The following is a 19,887-nucleotide window of genomic DNA, read 5'->3' as shown; positions in this document are numbered from 1 at the left end:
CAAGCACGGACAAATCTGGCTTTCGCTTGGGGATCTTTACCCTCCTGAAAGAATACGCCTTCTAACAGAATGTTATGGGGTTTATCCTTTAGGGGGAACCCAAGCTGACGACGTGCAAGCGTAGGGTTGTAGGTAATCCCACCACACGTACCAAGAAGAGGCACATTAGGGAATTCCCCACAAGAATTGATGATCTGAACGGTATCATACACGCGATCATACCAGGTGATATCATCATTGGTGAGGGACATGAGTCTCTGAGACCACCGTAGACATCCCTTGTTCTCCTTGAAAGCAACTGTCTGCGGCAAGTGCGAAATAAACCACTTGTACAGCAGGGGTAAACAGCAGACAATGACTCCTCCATTCTTCATATTCCTCAGATGCATGGAGACATACGCATCACCCAACAAGGTCGGAACTGGATTAAGAACTGAAAAGATCCTAATGGCATTCATGTCGACGAACTTGTCGAAGTTGGGAAACAACACCAATCCATAGATAAGCAATACGAATAGAGCCTCAAAGGCATCCTCACTCATGGCCTTCCCATAAAAAATGGCTTGAGCGATAAGGAACTCGGAGGGAAAACCCTGAATTCCGCCTTTGGTAGTCAGATTAGCTCTAATCAGATCTTCATCTATGTGCAACAGGCTGGAAATCTCTCGAGCAGATAGAATACTCTCTAAGCCACTGAACGGCACTTGATCCAGAATAGGAATCCCAATAAGGTGAGAGTATTCTTCCAAAGTCGGCAACAACTGGAAGTCCGGAAATAAGAAGCAATGATAGAGTGGATCATAGAACTGAGCAAGAGTGCTCATCAATCCCTCATCCACCTGAGTAGTCAGCAGCGGCAGAAGCTTCCCATAGCGAGCCTTGAAACCCAAGGGATCTAATACATACGATGTCAGATTCCTTAACCCTTTTACATCAGGCTGCTTAAAGCTGTACTTCTTTGTATGCCTTTTCGGTCTTTCCATGTCTGAAAATTTTGCAGATAACCCTTTAAGTTCCTTGAAAATTTTCTCTTTTGATGACATGAATGCGGATGAAATGCGTGAATGCATGAATGCAACAAACACACTCAAGGATCAAACAAAGCACACCAAACAAAGGTCGTGGGAAAGCTCTATGTATCCCTAATATCAATCATCCATTTTGGTGGATTTAGGTTTTCACCTTATCGACACCCAAGTTCCATTGATATTAACGGTACATGAACCGGTTCAAACATTCCTAATATCAACCAGCCGCTTTGGTGGATCTTAGGTTTTACACCTGATCCGGGATCCATTGATATTAACAATGTTTGAACGACTCAACCACGAATCACGGGTTTGTTGAGAGTCACGAGCATGGAGTCTCGGTTAAGAACCACCCAAAGGGAGTGTACTAGGGTTTAAACCTGCCAGACATGTTCTATCAGAGGTTCCCATAATCATCGTTCCATCTTTCGAATATTATCGGAGGAACGAATACTCGTATTCCAAGAATATTCTCAAGAGAAACTCTTATGAGTGTAGTATCGCGTAACAATCGTATCAGAACTGACATCTGAACGACCTCCGCACTACGGTCCTAAAAATAGGCCAAGATGGGTTTGGTAAACTAAGGTCCTTGGCTTCTGCGGAACATGATTGAAAGAATAATGCCTAACCACAAATAACTTGTGTGACATTATTAGTTCAACATGACCTCCACCAAGTGAATGGACTCGCAAGTCGACTGGCTAAGGACTACTCCACACCAGTCAACAAGACTATGCCATTCTCCTATCCTAGAGAGCACTCGAGTTCGGGTATAGAACTCATCTCACAGATCACCAAAGCAAACAGCAATGTATATCAAGCAATTCACACATTACAATCAATACAGTGATCCCAAATTGTACAAAAATATGTCAGATAAAGAATAACAATATAGCACAACAAGGGTGAAAAGTAGGCAATACCACCAGGGATTCTGGTGAGAGGTTTCCCCAGCGGAGTCGCCACTTTTCCCCAGCGGAGTCGCCACTTTTCTGTAGCGGTGTATTCGTCGCTATATGATCTATCGATTAAATCATAAGCTAGGAGATACATTGAAATATTTCGAGTCGCCACCGCACTTTTATTTATCCAAAGGACTGGCTAAAAAGCGAACAAAAGCCTAAGAAGTTTTACACGTAGAAAACTAATAAAAAGATCAGAGATTCTGGGTAAGGGGTAAATTACGCAATGGGAAGGTGTTAGGCACCCACTACGTCCTAGGTACTCCTAGGGAGCCCTTTTCACACTTGTTGTAAAAGATTGTTATTTGTTATGACAAAAATATTGTGCAAACATGATTGGGATGATGAGAAAAGAATATACAATTTTTTTATTTATTGGGTTTGAACGGATAAACCCGCTGCCTACGTACCTTCCATCAAAGGTAAGGATCAAAACGCCGTAGTTCGGCTAAAAGATTTCCAAAAGTTGGTGGATTCAGTTTTAAACACAAGCACTGAGGCTTTTCATTATCAATGGGAGAACACTCGACCAAAAACAACATCCACCATGCGAGGATAGCTTCGACGTACTAGAGGGGTTAGCCCTGTTTGAAGTACGGAAGTCTTACTGTCGACTCACTAAGGATAGGCAAGATTTACATCAACCACAAAGATAATTGAAACCTATGGCTAATGCATGAAAAGATTAATGGACAAAGCCAAAACAAGTGAATGAGTGAAGTTAATTGATTGTGTTTATGAAAATGAGGTCAAAGTATGATTAGGATTGATTCAAAGAAGTATTATGAAAATGAAGTTTTGAAAAAAGTCAAGGACTCGGGGTCCAGGTTTTTAGTTAGAAAAACATGAAGAAGTTTGCACAACACTTATGTCAAGTTTGAAAGATAAAGTGTGAAAAGTCTAGGACATAGTGAATGATGAATGGATGAGGATGGATTGTAAAACTTCTTAGAAGGTTCACTTCTTGAAATCATATAGCAGATGATTCAAGTGTGTCCTTTGGAATAGCAATGGATAATAATAAACAAACAAAGCAAAGAAAGGCGGATACCGGATGCCAATCAATGGGCTTATACCAGTCTCCTAAAACAGAAATGGATATCAGATGCCACTCAATGGACTTACACTAATCTCCTCAAACAAAGAAAAAAAAAAGGCGGATACCGGATACCAATAGATGGATTTACACCAGTCTCCTAAAACAGAAATGGATATCAGATGCCACTCAATGGACTTACACTAATCTCCTCAAAAGAAAACAAAGATGAAACATGGAAGTTAACTGCCAATCTGTCTGGACTTAGGTTAACTTCACAGTATGGTCCTAGGAAATCCAATGCCACATTACAGGGACTTACAATGGATCCTCACATACAAGAACAAAAGCAACAATATGATCACAGGAATGCAAATGCCAACTTGCTGGGACTTATAACTGCAACCTCACATACAAATCAAACAGATCACATTATGATCACAGGACAACAGATGCCAACTTACAGGGACTTATAACTGTATCCTCACATACACACAGATAAACAGAAGATATGAGTGACCAATGAGGTCTTACACTCTATCCTTCCATATCACAGGAGCAAATGCCAAAGCAATGGACTTACAATTGTCCTCAATGGGCAAACAACAATGATAACATCACAAAAGCAAATGAGATGATCATGCATTAATGGCAATTGATGATGAAGATAAATGCATAGCATATAGGCAAACAAGTACATATGAAGCAATCAATCAAGCAATGAATATCAAACAACACACTCTATAGCCAAACAATGGGGGCTCACACAAGAGGGTTTGACTTTAACAGCCCACTGTAATAGGTAAGTGTCGCTCTTAACCTGACCATTGAGGGGCTCAGGTGAAGCAGATGAAAAGGAGATGAGGGGTGTGCCTCATTGCTTCAATCTCATATCAGAGAGAGCATCAAAGAAAGTGTGGGAGTTCAGAAAGTAGGAACTCTCTCCACATTGTTGACTCGATTAGATCTTGGGTATTTATCTCATTGCTTCAACCATGTAATGGGAGCAAAGAGAGGACACACTGAATAGTGGGGGATAGATTGCTTATCCCTACCTTCCACCAATTGCCTTACTTGAAGGACTTTTCCTGCTTAGGACAAATTTAAACAAACACAGGCATTGCCTCTTAAGGAGGACTTCAGACAGTTTGCCCGGTCAAATAACAGACCGGGTCTCCAGACTACATGAAGAAGAAATGTTTATACCTCAAAGCAAATGCTAAATAGCAAAGCAAGCAAGCAAGTTCAAAGAACTTAGGCAACTAAAGTACCTGAAAAAGTCAAACTTATTAGCAAACAGTTCAACAGTCAAAATCAAAAGGAAATAACCCAATAGTCAACCCCAGAGGGAACAATTGTGCAAGGCACAAAGACTCAAGCATATGAGTCACCTACAAAACAAAGGTTAGCACATCATATAATTCAACTCAAACAAATATTTGAATGATCCTCAAGGCATCGGTGCTTAACCTGAAACAGATGAACTCAACATAAGCTTAGAAGACCACTAGGACTAGCCTAGGGTCAAAGATGAAAGAAAAAGTCAAGGCAGCAAGAAAAAGTCAACCCAAACCAAGTTTAAACATTCAAGAAGCATTCTCAATTGGATTCATAATTCTATCATGCATCATGGTCATTTCATATGCAAAAGGATGCAAAGCATGGCAAGAGAAGCATACAAAAGTCAACAGCAAAGACTTCATTCAAAAGTCAACTCAAACAATCTCAAAAATTATGAAATAAATCACACTCAATCCTAACATCTAACATAGCAAGCATGTAAAATTTCAAGGCATTTGGATGAGAGGAAGGTAGTCAACAAAAATCATGAAGTCAAACCAAATTCAAGTAAGCATGGTGAAAGTCAACAAGCATGGGTCAACTTCAAAAAATCATATCAATTTGAAAACAGAAGAGAAATGAATGAGATTAACACCAATGCAAAGCTTGAGGAGTCTAGTTATCACATATGAAATTTCATGAACATACAATATGATATGAGAATTTCACAAAAGATTTGGCAATGTATAGCACAAAAAGTCAACAAATGACCAAGTATGGAAGAAAATTCTCAATCAAATGGAAAACAGCAAGATTAATTCCAAGAAAATTCATACACAAACTAGACATGTGAAGGATCATTCATGCAAAATTTGGAGTCATTTGGATGTAGGGAAGTGTGTGAACAAAAATTGTGAAAATGCATGATCATGGTATAGCAACAAATGCAACACATAACTTCAGAAAATCATAACTCTCAATCCACAAATGATAAATGCACAAACTTTATATGGAAATGAAGGTCAATGTGTCTAGTTTCACCACAAAACATTTCAAGCTCATTGGATATAACATGAGTATTTCACAATTGAAATGGCAAAGGGTATCATTTTGGCATACATGTCAAGAAAATAATTACCATAAAAAATCCAGCCAATGGAAAAATCATTAAAAATCACAATTAAATGAAGGACACATTCATGATCATGAGGAAAAAATTTCGAGATTTTTGGATGAAATGTGAATGAGAAATTAATTTGTGAAGTTGGATGAAACAATTGGATGAAGCATGAAACAATAGGCATGGCAATTGGTCAACACAAGTCAACAGAATGGCATTTCAGTAAATCAGGGCCTCATTTAGTAAAACGGCAGCGTTTTGAGCGCGCCCAGGAAATGTTTCCATTGGTCCCAATCCAATGGAACAGTAACAATTGCAACAACAACCAATGGCATTCAACTTTTCTGGGTTTGGCATGTAACATTAGGGTTTGGCATTTAACAACATTCATTCATCAACCAATATTCATCATGCAATTCGACCAGAAATTAAAAACAAAATACAACCAAACATCAATAATCAAATACAGCCTATGGACACTACCATTTAACCAACAACCAAAACAACAATTAATCAAGCAAAAATCTGGGCAGAGTCGAAACTTATGAGCAAGGTATCAACTTCAACATCATCATAACAGCAGCACTTTCATTCATCATCCAATGTTCATCATCAGCATCAAACAGGTTTTGAGCAAAATCACTCAACAGCAAGGCATATGTACACTCATGATAATACACTCAATATGCTTATACGACATATAATACACAGCAACCAAAATGCATGAGTTGGACTTCTGGAAACAGTATGAGGGTTTTAGCAGCAACATGGTTTGGCAACAACAGCAACACACAATCAAGATCATGTAATCATCATTCACATAGATTTTCTGGAAATTCATGCAGCATCATGTTCATTATTTAAATCACCCAACACATGAGCAAAAGCACATAGCAGCATAGCATTCAGCATTCAAATGCAATTCATGAGGTTTTTCTAAACTGCAGTAAGGTTTCATAACAGCAATGAGCATGGTATCAAGTTCATCATCAATTTGCAGCATGGTTGATAGCTTCAATCAATCGATCAAAAAAAACAACAACAAGTGAACAGCAACATGTAACAACACACAAGTCAAACATCCATGACCAACACAATCAAACATCAATTATGTGGATTTTCTGGTCAGCTTAAGACAGCAAAACAGCAAGTCAAGCTTATGTTGCTCAACTAACAGCAAAATTCCAACAGCAGGAAAAAAACACAATATGGCAATGATGCAACCATACTCATGCACCTAAACAACACAAACCCTACACATTCAATGTAAAAAACCTGGGCAAGTTCTAAGGTTCAAACAGCAGCCATGGTTCAGCAATAGCATAATGTGTTCATCAAAATCCATCATTAATTGAAGTTCCAACCAACAAGCAAACAAACAACAGCAATGGTTCATCATTCAGTCTTAATCAATCAACCAGAACAACAACATTAACAAATGGTCGTGGCCATAAAACATCATCAACTACCAGCAAAACAAACAAACACGGGAGTTTTTTTTTGAACAGACTTCTAGGGTTTAAAGAACAGCAGCCAACACTCATCATCACTATGCATTCGAAATTCCATCATGCACAGAACAAAAAAAATCAACATACCAATAGCATCATTAGACCAAGAATAAGCATAATCCAACACCCATTCTCCTTAAAACAAACTAACTAAAGAGCAGCAAACCAAAACACACATGAACATCAAATTTCAGATTGACATATCTTTACTAACAGCTAACCATTTTCAACAACTTATAGCTCACGACAATCAACAAAGAGGGATCTTCATGATATATGGTATGATTTGGACAAATAAGGAAGTTGAAAATCTTACCTAAATTGAAGAACTCGATGGTACAGTGTGGTTTTGGTGGTGACCAGCTCAAACAGATGCTTCAGATACTTGGAAACGATGAATGGTTGGATAGCTTCAGTTCATTAATGCTTGGAAGTTACTACATCATAATCTGCCATTGCTGTGCTTTGAAATGAAAAAACAGAACATGGAGAGGGTTCCCGCTGAGAATCAAAAATCCACAAAGCTTCCAAGGTTGGTTGGATGATGAGGGAACCAATGGTCACTCGAGTTCTTTCAAGTTTTTTCGTGCAGAAATTGCAAGGTGTCAAAATGCAAGAAGGAGAGGATCAATGTTTTCTGTGCTTGGAGGCTATCACTCTAGGGTTTATTTGACAGCAAATGGCCTTATAAAGGTCTGTTTAACATTATTAATCCAAGTGCTAAGTTGATTTAGCTTAATGAAAACCAATTGCCATTTTGCTAACTTTGTGTAAGTGGATATGGGAGGGTGTAGGGATGCACGAAAATGGGCCTGCAACAGGCTGCAAGAAGGACAACATGTTGCTGTTTTGGTTGTACAAGTGAAATGCTTTACTGGTTTTTACTCTTTGAAGCCATTTTGCAAAATTGCCAAGTTTGCATTTTGATCCAAAATGTAGTAGAATGATGGTGTAGACATGGTTTAAGGCTTGAGACAAATCACAAATGTGATATGGAACATTTCCCAATTGGCCAAATCAAGAAAAAGTCAAAAAAGCCAAAAGTCAAAGTTTGGTCAAACTTTGATTTAAATGCAAAAGGTCCAAAAATGCCATTTTGAATGGTAAGGTTTTAGGTCATGAAATTTATATTTTTGGAAAGAGGGTGAAAAATGTGGTTTGTAGGAAAAAACCCCACCAAATTTGGCCTTATGGTTTGAGAGATATGGCTTGTTGAAGTTCAAAATTTGGTGAAAATGATTTGATCATATCTTGACAACCACACATGGGATTTGAGAGTTCTTGGACTTTTTGAAAATGGGAAGACAAGATCTTCAACTTTCATGTTGGGCAAAAATTCATTTGGAGCTTGTATCATGATGTAAGTTTAAGATCAAGAAGTTTCCATTTTTGGCAGTTGAAATTACAGGTCCACTTTCTATTTCTGGAAAATTTCTGTTTGACTTGATTTCCTTCCCTGATGAGGTTTGATATGATAGATGAGGCTTATACAAGCATGAATGAACTCCTCCAGATCAATTATATCCATCAAATCTCTGATTAAATCCACAGTTGACCAAGTTGACTTTTCTGTTGACTTTTTCTAGGGTTTTGAGTGACTGAACTTCTTCTGATGATTTCAAAACCCTAATTCCTTGAGAACTTGACTTCAAATGATGTCTCAAGTTGTATGAACCTTTGATTGTTGATCATGATGCCCAAATTCTGCAAGAATGGCCACCATCCATTGCTTTGACTGATCAATGACTGACTTTGACCTAATTGCTGATGATTACTTCAACTGCAAGCAACAAGGTTAGACTGACAATATTTTTGTACTTTTGAATGATAAACATATGAAAGCAAAGATATACAAATGCAAAGTATGCTTGGTGATCAAGGAATCAACTCACAAGGCAACCAACCCACTAGGAGGGGACAAAGGCATGCATTGATCCTTGAGGTTATGATATGAATGATATGGGCCATGAGGGATCTTAGGGCCCAAAATTGGGGTCTTACAGACACCTTGAATTTGGTTGTTCAACTTGGAAATATTTCATCTCATAAAAATTGAGCAAGTTATGGCCTTGGGAAGTTGACTTTCAAATTAGGGTTTAGACAAAATAACCTATAATGTTTTAACATAGAAAATGACTTTCCAAGCAAAATTAGCTTTAGACTTACACATGAAAGTTGTTTGGAATGTCATTTAGAGTAACTTTGATCTTGGAATAATTTTCATATGATAAAAATTGTAGGAGATAGGGCCAAGGGGGACCCAATTTTTATTAGATGAATTCATCTGGCCAACCACCATCAACCAACTTGCTAACTTGCAATTATCTTGACTTTTTAGGCTCATGGTAGATCATATATGCATAAGATGATGAAATTTGATGTGTCTCTTGAGAAATTTGATCAATTGGTAAAGAAGCTTGTTGAAGAAGTTACTCAAGATACCTAGATGAACTAGGGTTTCCAAGGTAAACCAACTCCAAACTCTTGAAGAAATCTTGATCAAAATAACATGTAGAGATCATGGGGACTCATATATAATGCCTAGAGGCACTATGGATCATTCCTTAGTTATGCTCTTAGCAATGGGGGTCTTAAACCCTAGATGTGAACTTGATAGATCAATAGTGATCATGCCCTACCTACAAAAGAGTTAGGCAAATACAAAGACATATTTTTGGTATTTTGGTTAGTGAAATGATAAAATACAAGTATGATCCAATCACATGGTGCTTGGTAATCTCTCCCAAAACAAACCCAGTGAAAGAGGGGTAAGGAGGATGCCAAGGTATGATCCCAATGTTAATGCATATGATGAGATTGCATGAGGGATCTTAGGGTCAAAATTGGGGTCTTACACTTCCAACCGCCTATGTCGAGAATCCTCCTTGTCGAACTTTGTGACTTTGATGTCGAAAACATGATTTGCCTACCCGTGCGTTAGCTTGTGTATTTATCTCACCTTCACTCTTGTTAAACATGCTGAGTCAAAAATCTTAGGCTAACATATGGACTGGCATAAAGTGATTAGGCTCTGGTTGGGAGGAGACAAACACCTCACTGCCTACTTAGGTAAGTCACATATCACTTTTCGTTTGTAGGCATTTCTAGACAACATTTGTGATCTTTACTTATTGTTTTGTAGACTAGATGTCGAGCATTTCTACTGAGGAGAGGAGGAAGAGATGGAAGAAGCTCAAGGGTGTTGGTTCAGGAACCAACAATCCCCAGAGTCACCCTAAAGGCTTCAATGTTAAGGGGAAGAAAAGTCAAGTTGAGGACCCAACTCTCAACTCACCCAACGTGAAGGCTCAAAGGTTAGAGGAGGGTCATTCTTCTGCTGCAAGGCAGATAAGTACTAAGGCACCCCCTATAGGAGAGACTCTTATGACTTTATGAAGCGATGTTGGTTTCAGCACCCTTCAATTCAAGAGGTCTCACCTTCCTTTCTATAGAGAGTTCCCTGCTGATTACCAAGCCCTTCGTTCCAAACCAACCTCAACCATTGTGAACATGAAGTATAGTATCTTATTGAGGGCGCTCATGTTGCAGGAGGTCGACTAGGAAAGGCACGACAAAGTTGAGAAAGACTTGGAGGAAAAGTTATAGGAGCAAGTGGATGCTTACAATGAGAGCCAAAGGTTGTTGCAGTCTATCTTGAAAGACAAGGGAAAATGGAAGGAGAAAATAATAAATGTAAAATCCAAGGCCAAGGAATTCTCTGATGAGAAGGAATCCCTGCAAAAATCCCTGGATGATGCTCCCCTTCGTGAAAAGGAGATGGATAAAGAGGTGTCGGTCAAGGAATTCCTTTGCCCCTTCCTTTTCCCCATGGATTACTTTTTGAGCGCGCCAAGGAATCTGTCTTCTTCCTCTACCTTAACCAAGATTTAAGCCCCATGGACTACTCAGAAATCAAGAATCGGAGCTTGGGAATCCCTCCTCCCTTAAGACTACTCAGGGCGAGGGTGAGGTGAAGGAGGGCAATGAGTCTGGAGACCCTCAGGAAAATAGTGTTGTTGAGACTAGGAGGAAGAATGATTGTTTGGTTTTCCTGGCCCCTAGTAGCTTTATATTTCTTGTGCCCTTTTTGGAAATTTTGTTGTATTTCTCAACCCCTTTGGGGGATTTTATAATTGTATTGAATAGTGGCGCCCCTTGAGGGCTCATTTTATGTTAAATTCTCTTCTTGTTATCTTTTATAATTATTTGTATGATTTTAAACCTTTAGCGTTTGGTTGCAAGTTTATATCCTTATTGTCCTTCTTATAATGACTTGACTGCTTGTGAGGGGATTTAACAAGGACCCCTACTTAAAGATCCAACGAGGTGATTGCATTTATGGGCGGCAAGGATCCCGCTTAGGGATCTAGATGTTTGATCGCCTATATGGGTGGCAAGGATCCCTCCTTAGGATCCAACGATTTTTATCACCTCAATGGACGTCAAGGATCCCACTTAAGGGTTCAACTATTTTGATGTCCTTTATAGGCGGAAAGGATCTCTACTTAAGGATCCAACAATTTATATCGCCTCTATGGGAAAAAGGATCCCACTTGAGGATCCAACTATTTTTATCACCTTTAGGGGTGGCAAGGATCCCGCTTAAGGATCCAACTAAATTGATCACCTCTATATGCAGTAAAGATCCCTCTTAAGGATCCAGCTAAATGACCGCCTCTATGGGCGGAAAGGATCCCACTTGAGGATCCAGCTAAATGGTTGCATCTAAGGGAAACAAGAATCCCACTCAAGGATCCAATGATTTTAATCACCTCTATGGACAACAAGGATCCCATTTGAGGATATAGCTAATTTAATCGCCTCTAGGGGCGACAAGGATCCCTTTTTAGGATCTAGCTAAATGATCGCCTCTATGGGCGGCAAGGATCCCACTTGAGGATACAACTATTTTATTTGCCTATAGGAGAAGCAAAGATCCCTCTTAAGGGTTCAACTAAATGATCACCTCAATGGGTGACAAGGATCCCACTTGAGGATCCAACTACTTGATCGCCTCTATGGGCGATCTTCTCTTGAGCTTTTAGGTTTCCTACAAATAATGGAATAACCAAACATACAGATTCTCTAAAATAATAAAAGTGAGGTGCCTTATTAAAAACATTCTCCCAATGCAAAAGCTCAGAGGGAAAAGAGTGCACCCCACAAAATAACTTGTTACAATCGGTAGAGATGCAATACTCGTCTATAAATTTTTCCCATAAAGTAATCAAACGGTAATAAATAAAAATAAACGACATCTATGTCGATGTCTCCTGAGGTCATCCCTTCTAGACCTTCAACCTTCAATCTCCTCAGAAGTTAGAGAGGAACCTTCTCGCCTTTGCAGATTTCTCCTGACAGTGTTATTCCTGAGCTCATCCTCTTGGCTTTCCTTCCTATAGATAGGATCATCTTCAACCTGAGGCTTTTGCATAACACTTCATGGAGATTTTCTGATCTCCTTGTATAACTCCTACTTTCCTTTTGGGGAACGGGTACTTCATGCATAAATACAAAGTTAACAAGGCGGTACCCAGCCGATTAAAAGTTGACCGCCCTATAATCATATTGTATGAAGAGCGGAAAATAATAACCAAACACATAACCTTGATCTCTTTGGCATGATCCTGCTCTCCAAAAGTGACCCTCAAGGTGATATATCCCTTTATATGTACATGTTCTCTAGAGAATCTAACCAACGATCCTCTGAAAGGCTTCAAATCTTCTGGGTCGAGGCGAAGTCTTTCAAACGCCTCCCAGTATGATATGTATGTGGAACTCCCTTAATCAATAAGAACTCTTTTAATTTTCCAGTATTTGTAATTCATGGTAATGACCATGTGGTCGTCATTATGACGGTGGATGCCAGCTGCATCTTTCTTAGAGAAGAAGATCGTGGTTTATGGCGCTTGCCTTCGATCTCGACTTTAGGGAAGTTTTATACATTCATGATCTTGTGAGTCTAGTGAATCATCCTGTTATGGTGTTGAGAGTGTGGCGTGCAACGTTATTACCTTCTCCCTGAGGAGCCTCTTTGGCTTAGTATGCCTAGGGCTTCCAATGTCATCTCGCTCTCGCAAATTAGACCTGTCTTTTGAATGGGAGGAGTATCCTTTCACATATTTCTTGAGGTGTCCCTCCTGTATTAGTCTCTCAATTTACTTTTTGAGCAAGTTGCAATCTTCAGTATGATGTCCCTTGACTCTATGGAACTTGCACCATCTTTCTGGTTTGGAACCCATCACATCCGCCTTAAGAGCATGTGACACAAGGATATTGTACAGGTGGAGAACCTCATGCCACATCTGCTAGCAGCGAGTATTTTGGGGCGTGAATTTCTCTACTACCTTACTTTCCCTTTTGAATGTAGTTTTGTCCTTTATGGGTGAGGTATAATTGCTTTTCCTCTGGTGATATGAGCATTTGACACTAGGGACACGCTTCTTGACATCGCACACCTTCTTTTCAGCGTTGCTCTCCTCGCCCTTTATGTAACACTCTACTCTGGTGATCGCTTTTGCCAATGAAAATGCTGACTTCTGGGCGAGGGACTTGTTAAAGTGTCCCGCCTTAAGTCCATTTTAGAACCCCCCCCCCCCCCCCCCCCCCCCACAAATATTTATTAGTTTGGTAGGATAAACCCGATGGTGGCCTTATTAAAGCGGGCGAGGTAGTCCCTCAGTGACTTTCATGGACCTTAGCATATTGTAAACAAGCTCGTGGTGGATATATTCCTATAGCGGTTGGCAGTGAACTGGTGTACTGGCTTCATTACCATTTCTTGATAACTGTTGATGAAGGCATGGGGTAAAACCATATATCATTGAAGGTCAACGTCCCTGAAAGTGTCAAATTGTAACTTGCACTTCAGGGAGTCAGATTCTCCTATTATGATCATTTATGTATTGATGGAGGTGACGTGCTCGTAGAGATCGCTGCACACATCAAACTTGGCCAAGGAGGGAGGTTTGATGCCCTCGGGGACAGGCGCCCCCATATCTCATCTAAGAGTGTCCGGGGTTCCAACAGTTCCATCTCCTCCAAGGGATTAGACTCTTGTTGGCTCTGCCTGATGTTTGGGGCATCATCCTTTAGTGTCTCGTTATGACGGTGTAACTCGTTCATGTAGGAGTAGTCTTGCCAGTCACTTTTTAGGTACTGTATGTAAAGTACTTTGTAATGGAAGAATGTATGTAGATATATATTTTATTTTTTGGAAAAAATTTCTTTTTTACCTGTATGAGGTGTATATGTGTGTTCCAGAGTGTGGAGCTCTAGATTTCTTGCTAACTTACGAGGTATGTCCTTAAATTTTATTGGATGTCACTAGGGTCATTCCCGACCAAGGGTCGATTCCCCTCCCCTGCAGGTGGAAACCCAGTCTGGCGTAGAGGACAACTTACCGCGACCTCTAGTAATTGGCTTCCAGAGGGGTGTGTACCATTATTGTCTTTAGGGATTTTATTGATGTAGTCTCACATGAAAAGCGTTTGCGATAACACCTTTGACTATGGGGAATTCACTAATATAGTCACACGCACAAGGCATTTGTGACAACACCCTTGAAATTTTTAGTGTGTGCTTTGTGCTTTAGGGAATTAATTGATGTGGTCACACTTATAAAGTGTATGTGACAACACTCCTGATTGTGGGTAAATTGATTGTGGTAGAAACACACGAGGAGGCATTTACGACAAGAAACTTGAATTTCTGTATGGGTTTTGATCACGTCGGTCGTACCCGAGACTTGCATTTACTGTGCACCATCACAAAAAGACAAAAAATTTAGAAATTTTTATATTTCATTCATAGTTAATTATTGCTCATGTACATGAGGAGAGTGTTTATACAAACATAAAATTTAAGATAATTGGGAAAGAAAACATAACCAGGCGGGCTGGCTTCCGCTTATTCTTCTTGTTCGCCATTTATTGGCCTGGCCACTTCTTGGGGGATGAATGCCCATTCTATTAAGACATCTGGTTAGGGAAGCTACATTAATCTCCATGGACACGCCTTCTTCTTGGTCTATATAGAGTGCTTGATAGATTCTTTTTTTCTCCGTCAAGATTGATGTTAAAGGTGGTCGATTCTTCTTGAAAATTGTGATACTTGAGCTTGAGATGAACCGGTGAGGCTACGGCGTCCAGAGTGACCACAAAAGGCCTTCCCAGGATGCAATTATAGACGCTTCTGCAAGGGACTACGAGGAACTATGAATTGACTATCCGGACACCCTTCCCATCGCTTACTGATATCATCCGCTCAGCGTATCCCTGTGGACGAGTGGTAATTTCGTTGAACGCCTGCAAGTATGAGCCTTTATATGGCCATAAACTCCCTCTTCCCATGCACATCTTCTCGAACAAATATGAATACATAATATCACATGAGCTGCCACCGTCAATCAGGATTTCGAAGATGTCTAACTTCTCGACAATAGCTATGATCACCAAGGGAAAATTTCACCGAGGACCCCTCTGAGTCCGAAAACCCCAATATAGGTCAGTCAGGGGTCTTCGCCGAGGTATCTCATCCTTTTTATCGACAACCAAAATCTCGTTAAGTTTCCTTTTCATGGTTCCTTTAAGGAGAGGTTTTCCCGGGGTGCTCCTTTAGTGATGACGGCGAAATACAAGTGCTTGCCTTTGTTGTCCTCCTTGCTCTTGCCACCGGTCCCGATGTTTGTACTATTCGAGGGAGATTTACCTTTAGGTGACTATTCCCTTTCTCTTTTGCCCCCTTTTGACATATTCGGCCAACCGGTCCTTATTGATCAACCCTTCAATTACATCCTTCAGCTGGATGCAGTCGTCGGTCTTGTGGTTGTAACCTTTATGAAAGCTGCAATACTCTGACTTAATAATACAAGACGTCTCTCTAATAGGGTTAGAGGTTGGAATCCTCATTTCCAGAATTTTGTGTTGGCACAGTCTTTGTAGATTTGAGGAGTGTACTTGTTGTAATGTCCCTACATTCCCTGGTCAGAATCCTCCTTACGCCGGTGGGATTCCTTTTCGGGCGGGCATCTAGAATTGGTCTTGATGGACGGGGGATTGTCCAATCGCGTATTCAATTCTTCCTCCAGGATCATGTAAGACTGATCCATACTCATCTTCTTTTGAGTCGTGAATACCTTTTTCCTTCTTATCTTCAACCTGAAGGGATGGTCTCGCATAAGGCTAGTTTTGAAGATTCGACACTTAAGACCTTATTCGGCTTCAACGACTTCAACTGCAACTTCCGTAAGCTGGTTGATATAAGACCACATGTTTTCATTCTTCCCTCAAATAATCTCGCTGAATATGGCTACAATCATCAATTGTCTCTTCCGGACGGTAAAGTGCGTAGAGAACTGTTAGAAAAAATTAGTCCAGGATTCAATGCTCATGTCTAGAAGACCATTGAACCATAGCCTGACCGACTCAACTAGGGTTAAGGAAAACAACTTGCATTTGGAGGCTTCGTCAGCACTAAAGTAGTTAAGTCGATCATTGATAAATTTCATGTGCTCTTTTGGATCTCCCTTTCTATCATACTCACCTAGCTTGGGCGATTTCTTCATGGATTTTGGTATTTTGTTTTCCAAAATCTTGGTGCACAGTGGATGATTCTGTTGAACCTTCAACGCCTAATTTTTTGCCTGATCAGGGGGAGGAGCGTGGCTGCCTCGATTTCCCTCGGGGCTTTGGGAGGACTTTGACGTTTCTTGCTATGATGGTGATTTTTGGATTTAGGAGCTTTGTTACGGTCGACTCAGGGACGAAGACTTGAGTTCTCCTTGAGATGGCCTCTTGAAAATTATTTCATCGCGGAGGAACATTGTGGAGGCTTTCTTCGAGGCGAATAAATGTTTCCTCTAAGGCCTGCTAATTATGCTGCCAACCAATATTGCATATGTCGTTCAACAACTCATTAGTGCCTTGCAATCCAAGGTTTACTCATAGAAGTTGGAAGCCAGGTAAGACTTCATGTTGTGAGATGGGGGGAGGAATAAGAGGTCCAATAAGAGGCATTCAGACTGATCCAACCACTTGTGGAGCTTGAACTAAATCTAGATGCAACATAACCTCTGATTCACGATGCCTTGCATAGGAGGTGAATGTGATTGGTTGATTGCAACTTAAACTGCAGCTGCGACGATAACTTCTCGCACAGTAGCGGAATAAGTATCTTTGGATCAAACCATTACTTGAAAGTGTATGAATTGAAGATCTAGAAATTCAGAGAATCAAGATTAAAACGACGCTCGATTGAATCAAACACAGTAGATTTTCGTGTTTGATTTTAAACGCTCTTGGTTCGGTGATCTGAGAAGGTTACAACTGACGAATTAGAGAGAAAATTGTGAAATTATGGAAAACATGGAATCAGAAGTTGATTCCCACAAATGACACCACTGTTTCGTTCTAGAATAAAAAATACAATGAGATAGAAAGTAATGATAGATTTGAACTTCCAACGCAGTGGAGAGGAGATTGACATGCAAAGTTAGCACTTCAAAATTTAAATTAGTAAAAAAAAAATAATGAAAATTGAATTGAATTAAGTACGTGAATGTATCAATTATGAATTGAATGCATTTAAAGTTTAAATACTCCTATTATGTTAGAAAAAATCCGGGAAGAATTAAAATTCTTTTAAAATGGTCGGTTGGAATTGGTATGTTCACGTCATAACAATTTTCATTAGTTTACTCGTTTTAAAAGTGTGAGAGTACGGATAAAATAAAAACTCGTGTTTAATGAATTCCCTTGTTTCAGATATTTTTTTCTTGGTAATAACAAACCTTTTCAAATTCATACTAGATAACGACGACTCCACATAAAAACTAGTCAAGATTGGTCTTCTTTTACACAAATCCACAAGTATAAGATGTAAACACACATAGCCTAAACACAAACATTGAGATTCATTTATCACTAACCTTTCTCTCTCTTCTATCATCTGAATCTCAACTATGAGCTGGTGGTGGTCCGGAGCTATTGGCGCTGCCAAGGTAAACCATTTCCCCAATTTCCTTTCTCTTTCATTTTCTTTCTTCTTCTAAATTTCAATTGTTAACAATTATTTTATCATTCTCTGCAGAAGAAATTCGATGAGGATGAAGCACCGCGAAGCTTCGAGAACGTAGCCTTAGTGGTCGGCGTGACCGGCATCGTTGGCAACAGTCTCGCCGAAATTCTACCTCTATCCGACACTCCAGGCGGTCGATGGAAAGTCTACGGCGTCGCACGCCGTCCACGACCCTCCTGGAGCGAAGATCACCCAGTCGAATACATCCAGTGCGACATCACCGATCCAAAAGACTCCGAAACCAAACTCTCCGTTCTCACCGACGTCACACACATCTTCTACGTCTGTTGGGCAAGCCGTCCCACCGAAGCAGAAAACTGCGAAGTTAACGGCGCCATGTTACGCAACGTCCTCACCGCCGTCATCCCAAACGCTCCAAATCTCCGCCATGTTTCACTTCAAACCGGCGGAAAACACTACAAAGGCTCCTTCGAGTCGTTCGGCAAGATCAAGTACCACGAGCCACCGTACACGGAGGATATGCCGCGTTTGGATACAAACAATTTCTATTATACTCTCGAAGATGTTTTGTTTGAAGAAACATCAAAAAAGGAGGATCTGAGTTGGTCTGTTCATAGACCTCTTATCATCTTTGGATTCTCACCTTACAGTATGATGAACATTCTCGGAACTCTCTCTGTTTACGCTGCGATTTGTAAACACGAGGGTCTTCCTTTGAGATTTCCAGGAACGAAGTTAGCTTGGGAGAATTATTACATGGCTTCTGATGCAGATTTGATTGCTGAGCAACATATTTGGGCTGCGGTGGATCCTAACGCTAGGAACGAAGCTTTTAACTGTAGCAACGGTGATGTGTTCAGGTGGAAGCAGTTATGGACAGTGTTGGCGGAACAGTTTGAGATTGAGGAGTATGGGTTCGACGAAGAAGGTCCTCGTTTGAAGTTGACGGAGTTGATGAAAGATAAAGGTCCTGTTTGGGATGAGATTGTTGAGAAGCATCAGCTTCAACCAACGAAGCTTCAAGAAGTTGCTGAGTGGTGGTTTGCTGATCTTAGTTTGGGAGGAACTGGGTTTACTGATAGTATGAACAAGTCGAAAGAGCATGGGTTTTTTGGATTCAGGAACACTAAGAATTCTGTTATTAATTGGATTGACAAGACAAGAGCTTACAAGATTGTGCCATGAGTTTTGTGACTGAATATTGGGTTGGTTGGATGCGATTTAGTATTGTTATGTGGATTTGTTTTCTTAATTTATAGTTATCTAGAATAAGTAAAATTGAGTGGGGGAATTGTGATTTAACAAAAGAGATTGGGTATCCATAGCAGTCTATCATTTATGTTGTGTGTTCTGTTTCTTTGCTGTGCTAATAATGTTCTTGTAATTGGAGATCAATTTTGTGTTCTTACAATAAATTTTGTCGCAGCTGTCCTGTTCCATTACAGTAGTAGTGCTAGTAGTATCTAACAAGAATGAAACTATAAGTTTTTTTCTATTTTAACCTACAATTGAGTGGTCTAAATGGTAAGAAATTTATGCAACTCAAAAGTTTGTACCATTTTTCATTGTGATTATAAATGGTGTTGTGATTTACAACATTATATTCTCGAGAAAAGTTTAGATTCACGGTTTAATGTAGTAGTAATTTAAATATAATTTTTACCTGTAAATCTTTGCAATTTGTGAATTGTAAATCTCGAAGTATAGTCAGCTCGGCATAATAAGGCCGGGTTAAACTAGCTGATGGACTAGACTGACCCTACCGACTAAAAGCTAACATTGTGGAAATATTGGAATATGTAGACTTGCAACACATTTATAATTAATTCATAACATTATGGCTCAAGGTATCACAACAAAGTCTGATTCCAATCACGGTTAAGATGTTATATTTAATTAATGAGTATTA

The 19,887-nt window shown here is 39.9% G+C and overlaps 1 protein-coding gene across 1 annotated transcript; it reads left to right on the top strand.

The window, feature by feature from the left end:
* The first annotated feature begins 17,616 nt into the window (after positions 1-17,616).
* On the top strand, positions 17,617-19,403 carry LOC127088051 ((S)-8-oxocitronellyl enol synthase CYC2). The gene is made up of 2 exons (XM_051028966.1): positions 17,617-17,940; positions 18,030-19,403. The coding sequence occupies exons 1-2, from the start codon at positions 17,902-17,904 to the stop codon at positions 19,161-19,163; spliced, it is 1,173 nt and encodes a 390-aa protein (XP_050884923.1). The 5' UTR covers positions 17,617-17,901; the 3' UTR covers positions 19,164-19,403.
* Positions 19,404-19,887: the final 484 nt, after the last annotated feature.

Source organism: Lathyrus oleraceus, chromosome 5 (genome assembly GCF_024323335.1).
Source record: "Lathyrus oleraceus cultivar Zhongwan6 chromosome 5, CAAS_Psat_ZW6_1.0, whole genome shotgun sequence".
NCBI classification, from domain to species: Eukaryota; Viridiplantae; Streptophyta; class Magnoliopsida; order Fabales; family Fabaceae; genus Lathyrus; species Lathyrus oleraceus.
Note: the sequence above shows the minus strand (reverse complement) of the source record. Positions and strands in the feature narration are given on the sequence as shown.